Consider the following 13722-nt stretch of genomic DNA (forward strand, 5'->3'; position numbering starts at 1 on the left):
CTAATATTCTTAACAGGCCTTGTACCTTCTGCCATCTTCTGGAAAAGTAATTGTTAATTGTGTTTAAATTTTCCGACTGTCACTATATGTTGCTAACATAAATAGACAAATATATATTTGTATATAGAAAATAGAGAAAAAAGTTAATGGCCTCATTTACAGGAGCACACCTAATGACGTACTGTCTGTTCTCATGTAACATTGTGCATGTGAAGCAAGGAGACCTTGTCAAAACATTTGCAGCCTGGAAGCTCATGCATAGGACTCTCTGTTTGCAACCATGTTGTTAGTGCAAGGCAAGTGCTCCACATCACAAGGACAGACGTTGAACTATGGAAGGATCTGTTTAAAAAATAATAATAATAAAATAAAAAATAAAAAAACTAACAAATGAACTTCTATTGAGAGAATCAAGTCATTGCCAGTCCCAATGAATTTATGAGTAAAACATGCTTATTAGGACCACACAAGGTTCCCCATATAAAAACTTTATTGGAACTGACACTGAGTAGGAAGGAAGGAGCAGCCAAAGACAATGTGTTGTTTTTTTTTCCTCCTGACAGTGATCAGGACAACAAATGTGCACTGAGCTAAAAAATTATGATACTCAGAAAGATGAGCTAAGGTATAATAGCAACCATAAAATAGAAAAAAGAAGAATTAAATCATGTGTCCAAAGATGAATGATGTCTGTCAGTTAATGTTCTGTCCCATCCAGCATGTTTTAAAAACATTTGAGAGGAGTTCTGGTCACATAAATGAGGTGAGTTCCTTTGATAAAAAAAAGTTTTCCACTTGCTCTGGCACAGTCCTGCACAAAATGGCTCCCGGCATGTTGTGGCCGGACCCTTGTGTTCATGTGAAGGTGCACCATGCTCAGGATTTGTGAAGTGCCTCAGCTTGAATTTTTAGACTTTGGAAGTCCACCTGGATGACGTCCGTCAGCGTCTTCCTCATCTCCAACTGCAAATTGATGGAGAGGATGTATGAATGTCTGTATCACCTCTGAAGTCACACAAAATAACCATCATTATTTTATTTTGTGTTGTTGTTGTAATGATTAAACATACAGCAGGTCACACTGACCCATGATCATTGTTGTCGTTTCAACAAAACAAGATGACCCGAGTAAAGGATTCACGACAGTGATGATCCAATATTGCCTCACCTGGCTCTTGTTGTCCGCTCTGAGCTTTTCTACGAGGTCTTTGACACCGAAGGGTTTTCCCACAAGGATGGTGATTCTCTGCAAGCACACAAGAGATTAATCGGAAGCTGCTTTTGCTCAGGGGTGAGAGAAGGATGTCCCTACCTTGCCAATCCGAGGGATGTAGGGGCTTACGTTTGGAAGGACATCAGTCAAGCCTGACACAAAGATAAAGACTGTTATAAGGATGGTTATATGTCCCATCAAATGCAGTCTATCGAGAAAATTGGTTTCGACAAAGCAGAGAGAATATAATGTATGCCTGTGAGTCTTGTTGGATTATCTATTTGTCCAGTATGTGCTGTGTTTATGCTGAATAACAGTTGTTTGATTGTTTAAAATGATTGCAAGTGTGATGCTAATCTCTGTAAACCCATCTATGGCATTTTCCACCGTGTGTTAGCATTCAGCTAGCAGACAACGAGACCTGTCTGCTGAAGTAGAACCAGACATTTAGGGAAGGAAGAATAAGCACAAATATATGGAGTTAAATATGGTGCAAAAGTAACTCGTAAAAAAATAAAAAAATAAAAAATTGTACCTGTAGAAAAAAAAAAAAAAAGTATAAATTTGTATCTGTAAAAGGAGTGATTTGTACCTGTAAAAAAAAAGTGTACATAAAAAAAATTGTACCTGTAAAAAAAAATAAAAAATAATAATAAAACTGTACCTGTAAAATTGAAAATGTGTACTTAAAAAATAAAATAAATAAATAAATAAATATGTGTAAGCTAAAAAAAAATTGCATTTTTTTTAAACTTACAAATGGTTTTTTTTAGTACACTTTTTTTTTAACGCACACATTTATTTATTTTTTTTAGTATATATTTTCTATTTTACGGGTACAATTTTTTTTTACAGGTACATTTTTTTTTTTACGAGTTACTTTTGCACCATATTTAACTCCATACAAATATGACAGAAAATAAAAACTGCCAATCTGACTGTAGAAAAGTAACTAAAAGAAAATTAATTAATTAAGATATTCCAATGATTAAAAATGGAGCAGGTCACAGTGACCTGTGAACATTTCAAAAACAACCAGAAGATCATTGAAAATGTGAACATAAGAACAGCCGTGGTCAACTTACCCACATGCCACAGTGGCAGGATGACTGGATTGAGGGTGCACTCTGCTATTAGACGTCCCACGCCTAAAAGACCACCAGTAGTTTGTGTAAGCAACACTTTACAGGCTATGTGAATGGGTGTCATGCAATGCACTTACCCCATTTTAATCTGAGGAATTCTTCACTTGTGTTGATTTTACCTGTTCAATGAAAAACATTACTGAGCCCACTGGTGTATAAGCCACACCCATGACATTAAATATTAAAAGAAAAAAAAAAATCAGTCTTACGATTGTGGAATGACAATTTGAAAGGCTAATTATAATGTTAATCACTGTTACTGTACTTTAAAAGAACAAGTTAGTATGACCAAAAAAAAAAAAAAAAAAAACTGAAATAATGTAGGTCTTTATTCGCAGGTACCTGTAGTGGGTTTTAAAGCAAATGCAACAATCCATTCTAGATGGTTCCTACCAAACACTACGTTCCTACCTTCAGGAAAAATGTGCACCCACTCTCCTCTGTTCAGCTTCTCCAGGATAAAATCCATGCCTTTCTGGTAAACACCATCACCTAAAGAAGGGGGCAGTAAAATACCAACAGTCAACCCATAAATAAGTCAAAACGACATGCTCGCGTAACTCACCTCTACACACGGGCACACATTTCCCTCGGCTAAAGAATCGAGAGTGAAACTCCCTTGTGAAGCAGATGTCCGATGCTGCTGGAGTCCTGTTCCGATCACAGTTGAACGAAACGTACATTAATTTCATACATAAAACCATAAACCATGACTCTGTCCTCTGGATTTACGTATGTGGAAATTATTTAAAAAATATTTTACTTTTTTTTTTTTTTTTTTTTTTTAAGCTAACCCCTGTTCTCATGAAACATCTCCATGTTTGGAAGCTTATCCAATTTTTTTTCCCAAGAATGTTTGGGGTTTAAAATACATATTTCTTTTTAATCTTTTTAAATTAATTTATTATGGGTATTACATGCAAATTTTCGCTGTGCACGGAGTGGCCCGATCCCTATCCCCCACTGATAGCGGGGGATCACTGCTATTACGGAGAATTTACTAGTATTTAGTATTTTATATAAATAGTTGATCTTCTGGACTGGAGTACCTGCACACCCAACAAGTGTGAAATTATGTATTCAAATAAGTCTTTCATCATCAGCCCATGTCTGAAAATGTGTCAGTCCCCTCTGTCCTATTAATAAAAGAAACCCACACAGCGTGGATTTGTTTGACATGCTTAGCTAGGCTGGCTGACGATCCAAAACACAAAAACTAATTTATGCAACCAAAAGCACTATTTTAAAGCAAAACGACTGTGTTAGCTAACAGTGAGAGCAGCATTACCTTCTATGTGAAAATAAAATGAGATTATGAGGCCTTATGAGGTCATACACAGTATATATGTTCGACTGCAGAATTTTTGGTCTATGTTACATTGTCAAGTACTGCTGTAAACACAAACAAAATGTGAGCATTTAAAAACAAGCAAAAAAAATAGCAATTGAGTGCTTACCATCGCATCTTGTGAAAGCTCCATAAATGTCTCAGCTTCAGGACACCTACCCCAAACAAACACACACACACACACCCCAATAAGTAAACACACCCCCACACACAATGTGTTTACTTTCCTGATGCATCGGCAGAACTTCCAGGTGGACTCTCACCCCATATGTGGGGGTCGTCCATACAAGACTGGTGATTGGAAAGTGTGATGAGGGGTGTGTCAGCCGGCCTCTGGTCGATCAGTTCCAAGAGAACCTCGTGGTTGTGCACCGTCAGGCAGTTCAGGTGCTCTACGGGAAATTGCGACAAGCCTGGCGAGTGATGAGAAGTTTCCAATGGGGATCCCTGCTAAAGTTGCCAAATTCTGGGAATTATCAAAGTTGACACATTTTCATTGCAAATAATCGGAATTATTGAAATATAGTACACTAGTACAAAGCAGGAATTTACACATTTAAAGGCCCCATATCATGTTAAATCAACTTTTTGGGGGGACTTTGCTGGCATTGTTGAATATGTGAGAACAATCATCTTTTTGTTCCTTAATGAAATAATTGCTCATTTAGTAAAATATTACAGAATTAATGTAGTGTAATTTTAACTGGAATATATAATAAAATCTTTCCAAACTTCCCCAAAAGTAACTTTCCATGGGAATTTACCGGACACTTTCCAGAAATTCACCGTAAAGCTTCTACAGTCCTTCTAGTTATGTTGTATGCAACTTACTGGTCCACAAGTAAGAGTAGGAGCCCACCAAGCCCATGATGAGCGAGCCGGATAGCCTCCACGCCAACGTCGGGGATTGCGGGAATGGCCACTTGACCTCCAGCGGCATCGCGGCTCTCCACACGCATTACATCAACAAACACTCACCTGGTGTGACATGCAGGATAACAAAAGACAGGATGGATGTTTTGAGCAGTGTTGTATAATGTGGCTGTGGAAACAACAAGATGTTGTTTGGCATCATTTACGGTAACATTAAGGACCCAATAATAATTGAAACATGGGGCTCTCAAGTCTTCAGGACAAAGGTTTCCAGCATATATCTAACATAAATCGCTGCCGCTGCAAGGTATCAAATGGGCTCCATATCTTTATCAATGTTCAGCCAACTGACTGCGATTGCCCTCCACCGGGCTTCGTTCTTGTCATATGCAAAACAATTTGAAAATGATTGCACTCATGTTACTGTAATGACAGTTTTGTTTTTACCAAAAAATAGTTGCTTGGGGATGGGTCAGAAAAGACATTAAATATAGGAATAAATTTGCTAACTGGCAACATGTACAGTGTTTTGTAAAGTAGCTCCTCACAGATGTTGTTCGTAAAAGCAGTGAACAAACTGCACAATTGCACATCAGTGGGACTGCGCTATAAACGATGGAAGCCACAAAACAAACAAACAAAAATCTTTTTTTTTTTTTCTCTTTTGACGAATAAGCTTGAATTTTGCAGCAAAATTGATTAACCATTCAGCCCTCCTAGTCGATCATTTGGGTGGCATGCTGACAGCAGAATCGCACCAGGTGACTGCTGTTGCAACCCAAAACACTCTACTTTAAATGGTTGGTTGGACCAGCCAGGGCATTTAGACTGAAGTGAACAAGTTTTAAAGTATTCTCTTGTTTCCAATCTCTCAAGTTCAAGTTAACACACTCTGTTCCTGGTAGCTGCATGGTCTGCATGTTTTGAATTGTGATCTTTATTTTAGTTATCTGCAACGTCTTTCTGCACGTTTTACTTTTAGGCAATGATCACAATCGTCTGTACTCTATTCGTCATTTTTTAACCAAGATAAAGGTAATTGTCATAGTCATTTGTAAGTGCACACAAGTGCTATTTTGGTTATTTGCACTAACATTATGCATCATAAATTGTTCTGCACGGTAAAATCCACGCTTAAAACCTTTAATCGAGAGGAAATAGCACATTAAGTCCCCAAAGCATTATATGCTGAGCGTGGAAGTTGCACACACGATTTCCACCCCCCGTAGTTTGCCACTCTGCACATAAGGTTGCAGAGGTCTTGAAGTCAAACTATGGTTGCTAACGAGTTAACACACGGTTTACTTGCGCCACTCAAAACTTCATTAAATATAAGATGACATTTAGTAATACGGTCGGCAAATTAATAACACAACTTCTTGCAATCATGAGAGGGAGATGTACAAAGTACAACAGTTTAAAATATCGACTCACTTACCTTTTTTCCTTTTGACAGGCTAACGACATAACCCGGAAGGGAAATGCGCCTTGGATTGTGGGTACTGTAGTTTTTACTCCAAAAGAACATTTTGAAGCAACGTTACATGCCCAGTGCAGTACTGTCTGTATATGAAATAATGTTATGAAATGTTGCATGTTATGTTACGTTTTCAAAACGATGTTTTTTTTAAATAACACTAGTTCATGCTTGACCTCTGGGATTTTTGTATTTTATTTTTTTAGCTATGGTCGTAAGCATCTAAATACTTAGTGAATTAAATTTCACATTCGTCCTTTTTAACGATTGACATGGCACTTCGTTTACACAAGACAAGGCACAATATAATGTCATGACCCGGCTCAAAAACCATGGCAAAAAAAGAGGGGAAACCGCTTTTGCAAATTAATCAAACTAATTTATTACAAATATGAATGCACAATCAAAAGATAAACAATGGCGTGTGTCTTGTCTGTAATATCAGTAGCGTGCATGATGTAAGTGTGTGAACATAGTGTGGTGCGTGTTGAATGATGTAGAACAAAAAGTAACTAAATGGGGTGTGACTCTGGCGTCAGCTGCAGGGAGTGACGAGAGTGTCGACACATCTCAGAGGCCAGCATATATAGCCGAGGTGAGGCAATGGGCCCAGGTGCTCCGCGTTAGCTAATCACTGGCACTTAAGAATGAAAAAATGGGAGACAGGTGTAGTTCGCGCCACTGGCATGATGACAGTATGGGGTCATCACAGTAATAATAATTATACATAGTAATTTCCATCCATCCATTTTCTTGACCGCTTATTCCTCACAAGGGTCGCGGGGGCTGCTGGCACCTATCTCACCTGGCTCTGGGCAGTAGGCGGGGGACACCCTGGACTGGTTGCCAGCCAATCGCAGGGCACACAGAGACGAACAACCATCCACACTCACAAGCACACCTAGCTCAACAATTCGGAGCTCCCAATTAACCTGCTATGCATGTCTTTTGGAATGTGGGAGGAGACCGGAGTACCCGGAGAAGACCCACGCGGGCACGGGGAGAACATGCAAACTCCACCCAGGAAGGTCCGAGCCTGGACTCGAACCAGAGACACACAGTAATTTATTAAAAATAAAAAATAATAATAAAAAAAAACTGGTGAAATGATACAATTGATTTTGTCTGTTATTTATAATTGTTGTATTGTTTTGTGTTGTATGATGGTTATATTTTGTTTTTCATACGTCACATTGTACAGTTTGTTTTAGAACTACATATTTTTATTTTTATTTGTTTTTATTATTTTATTTGTCTGCAGCCAGCATCGTCCAAGATGACTTTTAACAGTGTAACAGAAGAAAAATTGCTGTCAAATTCAAAAACGTTTTGTTGAAAGTGATTACAAAAGGTTCATGCACTTTAAAAAGTTTCAAATAAATGATACAAGTCCAAATGTAGATCTTAAAGTGGTCGATAAATCAGCACCAATTGTTTTTAACATGCTACAAAGTCTTTAAAAAAAAAATAAAAAATAAACAAGACGGAAATCACGTTGCCATAGGGAGGGAAAAAATACATTGTAGCAACAATAGAGATAAAACTTGCACAAAAATAGCTTATTCATGGCCATGAATTACTAATTTCAACCAAATGGAGCACGCCATCGCCTTTTGAAATAAGGTGCGCTTGAATTGTTTACCCAACTGTCCACCGACCACAAATTAGAATTTTGCGTGCATGTTTCTCCCCATATCTTATTAGGAACTCCATATAAACATGTTTACAAACAATGAAATTCTGCAGAGGCAGGGTCCCAGCACTTTGTTGGCCGCAGTAGCTTGCAGGTTCACCAGCCGGGTGCTAGCCAGTTCAAACCCTTTAAGGCCACTTCGAAGCCCAAGAAACAAGCCTGGAAGAAGGTGAGAAGGATATTTAGATGGCTTCTTATCATCAAAAGAGCGCAAAAAGGTGTCATACGGCGTTGGCGGGGAATGCTCGGAGGAAGACGGCATTGAAGCCTTTGTAGAGCGCTTTGGCTCCTTCTTCTCGAAGAAGCGTCCTCAAGACGTCCACCAGACCTCTGTACTTGCCGTCTGCGGCTGCACATGCACACACAAAAAAGTATAATCGTAGCTATATTAAAAAAAAAATATATATATAAGAGTAAAATATTGTGAATCATTCACACACCCCTATTTTTTATGAACTGTAAATATACCACACTTAAAACCCATTTTATAACATTACCCCCAAAAATAGATAGGTTATAGATTATGTGATTAAATCTAAGAAATTATGAATAGGTGAATTTGTGAACAGCAAACTGTGAATAGTAAAAAGTTTATACCAAAACCCTGTTAACTGTAAAAAAAAAAAAAAAACATGTTTATTAACGATTTATATTACATTCATTCATTTACCCAAGGAGTCCTCAGGGCCATACGTCACCTGTCTGAAAGTTGGACTTGAGGACATCTGGGGGTAGCGCGATGGTCCAGTTCAAGAGTCCAGCCACGCCGCCAGCGAGCAAGATGTAGGCGGCACCAAGCTGAGAAGTGCTTAAAATATGTAGATATGTAAACAAACAGAGCCATGCAAAGATCAGCTCGCATGAAGATTTTAGCGTCTTTAACCTCGTGGCCTTTACGTGCTCATGCAGTTACCTTTGACCTTCTGGAGTCAGGAAGTTTTTCAGGTATTCATATGTCAGAAAGTAGAGACCATTGGAAGGCACATCTGGAAGAAAAAAAAACACAAACAGTTAACTTTATTAATATGATTAAAAAATATGCTATGTTTGAGGTGTATGGACCATTGAATATAATGATATGTTGTGCATAGAACATGCACAATACAAATGAAGCTACCACTGGCTACTTAACTCACTTGCTCCGAAAACGTATAAATACGTTCCAGTTTACATGTTTTAAGTGTCCCAAAGACGTATTTATACATTTTTTATGTTTTTTTTTATGCTAGAGCATACAGAAGGCTTTGATGCAGCCTCTCAACTGGGTGAAGCAATGGTAGTAATGACAAAAGCGCCCAGCAGGTGTCAACAGAGTATAAGAGATCAACCAGGGCCATGTTGAAAATGAGCTCATTTGCCCACAATTTTAAACAGATTTTTGAATATTGATGCAACGTAACTATATTATAATGCTAATTTCTGCAAAACAGAAAAAGATAGAAATATACTTTTTTAGAACACACTCTTCTGTGGGCCTTGCAAAATCAGTCAAAATCCAGTAAAACAGCCGGGAGCAAAGGGGTTTGCTTCAGTCAAAACAGCTGGGAGTGAATGAGTTAATTATGGCAACTATAGAGGTATACAAACCATTATGATGTAAATGTTCTCTACACCTCTTATGTAGCATATTTACCTCCAATTTTAAAATATCACATGTATAAAACATATATGATAGAATTAGTTGAATTAAGACATAATACAGATAATAAATATACTACATTAGAGGTGTATTGTCAACTAATATGATGTTAAGTGTGCTACATGAAGGTGTAATTGAACTTACATCCCATTTGTTAATGTTTTATGTGCCTCTAATGTAGGCTGTATTATGTATACAAAACGTGCAACATTATAGGTGTATGGAACATTAAGTATGTACAGTAAATAAGCTGCAATCGAGATCTATACTTTCATACTGAGAGCCAGTGTACCTCTAATGAGTGTCAGCAGCGTTCCTTTGTAGACGCTGCGGATGCCCTGTTCCTTGTAGAGACGCGTGGCGCAGTCAAGAGGACCCGAATATTTGGACGGGCCACCGCCAGCCTGCACCTGCACATCTCGACACAACACACGTTTGTTGGTGGCTTTGACTATCATTTATGTGCGCATTTGAGATTTTGTAGTGACTTTTAATGGTGTTAAACGGAGACCCCCCCCCCCCCCCCCCCCCCATACACAACCTTCCACATGCACAATATAAATGAAGCTACCCTGGCTAATTAAACCATATAGTGCACCACCGCCATTCAGTGAGTGCCCATAATCAATTCCAATTACACACTCTGCTTGAAATTACTCTTATTTTGATTTTATCTTTTTGTGACGGGGGCTCTAGAGTCTAAGAAAAAAGATGAAGACAAATCCGTAACATCCTCTCCGCTGACTGATTAACCAAGACACCCCATCCCCCATCCATAGTCCCATATGTTGGGTCATGGTGTCAGACTTTGGACTTTACCTGCAGTAAGCATTTAATCCTGTCTCCCGGAGCCACGATCACCGTTGTGAAGACCCCCGCCAGACATCCCGACAGGAATATCTGAGCGTGCCTGAACACAGTCACATAAAGTCAATCATCTTTTATATATACAGAGTAGACCACCTATTCTTAACACATTTACGTCATATTTAATGTTCCTCTAATGGAGCACATTTACAAAGGAGACAAATATGCTCTGCACTGATAAGAATGACTTTTTGTCCTTATCAATATTGCCCCGGTTTCATAATTATATTTACTCATTTTTTCCCCCCAGTTATTCACATTGACTTCAATGTGCTTCTTAATTTTTTTCGTGTAATGTTTTTACAGCAAATGTAGAAGAACATTTTAAATTAAATTAATAATTATGATTTACTCAGTTAATGTGTTTCATTTAAGAACTGCTAAAAACGAGTAAACTTTTCTAGGGAGAGACAGAGAGAGAGAGAGAGAAATCTCTATAATTTTGTTTGTTTAAATGCTTAAAGTACATTATAATGTACGTTGTACACTGATTACACTGTATATGTACACTAACAGCATATATTAGTTCTTTTAATTAATTGAATTATTATGCAATTATTTTTCCTGCTTAATGCCATCCAGGAAACATAGAACTTTGACTTGTGTGTATTATTTAGTTCATAACTTATTGTCTTGCTAAAACTCAACATTTAACCTGTATAATTTTTCACTTCAATTTTTTTTTTCAACAAAGACTGTAACTTGGGTTGTCATTTTTTCAACACTTTGGTTAATTTATTATAAATAAATCTTAAATTTGGGTTGAGTTTGTACATTCCAGGGCACAGCAATCTCTTATATTCATATTTGGACATACATAACAATGTCAGAACAATACGGTCACACATTTAGACGCTATCAGAATGTAAGCACAATATTGAGTCAATTAAAAAAAAAAAATGAACACATTAAAATTAACACATTTTAAACACGATGTAAACTGAGGAGTAACAATGATGGCGTTCATTTTAAGTAAGCATAAGATACTATATAAGAGCTGAAAAGTGGATTAAGTGTGTCGAGATTCAGACATGACTTCAAGGTTCAGACTTTGGACTGGCTTGAGCATTAGACCTGATAAAGATGACTTGACTTGACTTGACTTGACTTGACTTCAAGGTTGAGGCCTGACTTTAAAATCTCACATGTGTGTTCTTGTACTTGTACTAACGTTAGCTCTTGGCTGGGGTCCGTCTGCTGGAGCTGCTTCCCCAAACCGAAGCCAAAGAAACTGATGGCCATCATGGGCGCCACACCCACTAGGGGAGCACCCATCCCTTTGTACAGGCCCAGGATGCCCTACATACACACACACAAACACAATCACTGTCAGAACCAAAGCAGCAACATTTTCTATACAGCTTCAAAATTGTCTTCTCACACTTTGTTCTTCGTGTCAAAAACAGCTTACCTATGTGTGTTTAATGTGTGCTGTGCGTGTTTGCATTGACCTCTTTGGAGATGGTCTTGCGAAAGCAGTCAAAGGTTCCCGTGTAGACGACATAGCTAGAGAGCGAGGAGGCTTTGGGCTGAGTCTGAAGTCTCACCTAAAACACACGTCATAAAAGTTTAAATATACTGTACACATATAATATATAACAGCTTTATTTTTAGTTTTCCCCAAATCGTACAGCCCTAAAGACGTTAATGTTTCACTTTATGTTGTTTATGTGGTTATAAAGGTCAATTCCATTCCAGGACAGAACTAGATTTTGGTAAGAGACACTTTTTGTGCCTATGGACAAAAAAATAAAAATAAAAAAAAAATAAAAAATCCACTGCATTTTGATGAACACGAGCCTATATATGCATTTTTACACATTTTATTATTTTGTCTAATAATGAAAATTGTCACGCCGCCACCGGCGTGACGGCCATGCTTTTATTTTGTGTCCATGTTTCCTGTCTTGTTTTGAAAATCCTAACTCTCCTCTCACCCCAGGTCACTTGCCCTTCCTGCCGCGCCATAATTACCGGTCCCCGCCCTTGATTATCACCACCTGCCACCAATCACCAACTGCAATAAAAGCCACCTGCATTCTCCCCTCAGTGCCGAAGTGTCACTGTCAGTGCATGGAAGCGTCCCACAGTCCTTTTGTTCTCGTTCATGTTGCTAAGTGTTTTTGCCTTGTTTTTGTGCCTTTTCCTCCCCAGTGGAGCGCCTTTTGTTACCCCTTTTGCCTTGTGCCCTTTTCCCTCCCTAGCGGAGCGCTTTTCGTTGTCCCCAGTACCTTTTGCCTGTTTTTTCCTCCCTAGTGGAGCGCTTTTTGTTCTCCACTAATTTGCTTCCCTGTTCTCCTCTCAGCTTGAGAGGAGACACCTGTTGGCCGGAAATAAACCTGCTGCCTTGGTGGCTTACCTTACGCCTGCGTCTGAGTCCTACCTTACCTCGTCGTGTCAGAAAATCATGTTGGAGGTAGCGATTTCTTCTCTCCTGCAGCCATAATCTCACCCATTAAACATCAGACTGTCAACATTATGCCGTTCTACACCTTTATTCACACAAGTCAGACTCTTCAGTTGTGATGCCAGAGGAAAACTGAAAGCCGGATAATTGAACCCTGAACCTGAACTGTGCGGGCAGACGCGCTCACCACTGATCCGCATCATGCTGCCCCGCTTTGTTGTTTTCACGGGTTAAAAGCAACATTGCGTGAACCAGGCCCTGAAGAAAATTGGGTTTCCAAGTTAAATTTGCAGCTAGTTGCGCCTCGTGCGTTTTTAAGCTGATTTGTCCAATAATCTCCTCAAAGCCCGAGTAGAAAAAAGACCGACAAGAGTCGGAAGGCAAACACGCTGGGGGAGTCACCTTGATGGTGTCCAGCGGGTGTCCGGCCAGCAGCAGACACGCTCCGCCGACGCCCCCGGCTACAAAGTTCTTGAGGGGAGAAACTTTTGGCTCGTCCCCCATCCTCTCCCTCGCATGGTCCTCGGCGAGGAGCGGAGAGGAGTCCTGCGCTCCTCCTGCTTTTTAGTGGACCTCCGGCACACGTGCACCGGTTGTCCTCACCTGGGCTTCTCTTGCGCGAGGCTCGGCAGTCGGGACTTTTGAACTACTACTTGCCAACTCGACTCTCGTCCACGCCCCCATTCCAGCCTTTTTACGTCATCGTCACGTGCAACAACAATAATGGGAAACATACCCGAGGATTTATACGTCATTAATCAATTCCATATTCAATACTACATAAAATACAGTAGGCTACAAGTAAAAAAAAAAAAAAAAAAAAAAAGTCGGCAAAATAAATAATAAATCACACAAATAAATTGCAATGGGTGTTTATGATTAATGGATAAAAAGTCTTAAAATCACTTATGGTCATACACAATAACTAAATAAACAATACAGCAAACAACAGCAACAAATAATACCCAAACCTAATACCTACGATCACATAAGAAACATACATAAATAAACCCCAAATAAATTAGTAAAGACAATAAAATTAAAATAACTCTCTAACCCC

The 13722-nt window shown here is 38.9% G+C and overlaps 2 protein-coding genes across 4 annotated transcripts; both read right to left on the bottom strand.

Moving 5' to 3' along the window:
- Positions 1 to 472: 472 nt before the first annotated feature.
- tafazzin (tafazzin, phospholipid-lysophospholipid transacylase) lies at positions 473 to 6141 on the bottom strand. 2 transcript variants are annotated; one of them, XM_077513680.1, is made up of 11 exons: positions 6018 to 6141; positions 4538 to 4684; positions 3970 to 4098; positions 3816 to 3861; positions 2924 to 3009; positions 2770 to 2850; positions 2436 to 2477; positions 2299 to 2361; positions 1313 to 1365; positions 1169 to 1246; positions 473 to 963 (listed from the first exon to the last, which is right to left on the bottom strand). In XM_077513680.1, exons 2-11 carry the CDS (start codon positions 4644 to 4646, stop codon positions 877 to 879), a joined length of 774 nt encoding a protein of 257 aa, XP_077369806.1. In that variant the 5' UTR covers positions 4647 to 4684; positions 6018 to 6141; the 3' UTR covers positions 473 to 876. The 2 variants fall into 2 exon arrangements, with proteins under 2 accessions (XP_077369806.1, XP_077369804.1); XM_077513678.1 differs by having other exon boundaries at positions 3970 to 4119.
- Positions 6142 to 6293: 152 nt separating this feature from the next.
- LOC144015026 (mitochondrial carnitine/acylcarnitine carrier protein-like) lies at positions 6294 to 13314 on the bottom strand. Of its 2 annotated transcripts, XM_077515336.1 has the most exons (9): positions 13065 to 13314; positions 11707 to 11802; positions 11427 to 11554; positions 10208 to 10298; positions 9681 to 9798; positions 8663 to 8735; positions 8448 to 8557; positions 7977 to 8098; positions 6294 to 7908 (listed from the first exon to the last, which is right to left on the bottom strand). In XM_077515336.1, exons 1-9 carry the CDS (start codon positions 13164 to 13166, stop codon positions 7846 to 7848), a joined length of 903 nt encoding a protein of 300 aa, XP_077371462.1. In that variant the 5' UTR covers positions 13167 to 13314; the 3' UTR covers positions 6294 to 7845. The 2 variants fall into 2 exon arrangements, with proteins under 2 accessions (XP_077371462.1, XP_077371463.1); XM_077515337.1 differs by lacking the exon at positions 6294 to 7908 and having other exon boundaries at positions 7978 to 8098; positions 8420 to 8557.
- Between the last annotated feature and the right edge of the window lie 408 nt (positions 13315 to 13722).

Source organism: Festucalex cinctus, chromosome 2 (assembly GCF_051991245.1).
Source record: "Festucalex cinctus isolate MCC-2025b chromosome 2, RoL_Fcin_1.0, whole genome shotgun sequence".
Classification (NCBI taxonomy): Eukaryota; Metazoa; Chordata; class Actinopteri; order Syngnathiformes; family Syngnathidae; genus Festucalex; species Festucalex cinctus.

What these genes read in the sequence shown, in the direction of transcription:
- tafazzin (XM_077513678.1), bottom strand. Translation starts at nt 4,646, where the DNA reads ATGCCGCTGGAGGTCAAGTGGCCATTCCCGCAATCCCCGACGTTGGCG. An exon ending in CCTGCCACTGTGGCATGTGG is followed by an intron (nt 1,366 to 2,298) that starts GTAAGTTGACCA and finishes TCTTTGTGTCAG; the next exon opens with GCTTGACTGATGTCCTTCCA. An exon ending in ACATCCCTCGGATTGGCAAG is followed by an intron (nt 1,247 to 1,312) that starts GTAGGGACATCC and finishes GTGTGCTTGCAG; the next exon opens with AGAATCACCATCCTTGTGGG.
- LOC144015026 (XM_077515336.1), bottom strand. Translation starts at nt 13,166, where the DNA reads ATGGGGGACGAGCCAAAAGTTTCTCCCCTCAAGAACTTTGTAGCCGGG. An exon ending in GACCCCAGCCAAGAGCTAAC is followed by an intron (nt 10,299 to 11,426) that starts GTTAGTACAAGT and finishes GACTGTGTTCAG; the next exon opens with GCACGCTCAGATATTCCTGT. An exon ending in GAGCATTCCCCGCCAACGCC is followed by an intron (nt 7,909 to 7,976) that starts GTATGACACCTT and finishes ACCTTCTTCCAG; the next exon opens with GCTTGTTTCTTGGGCTTCGA.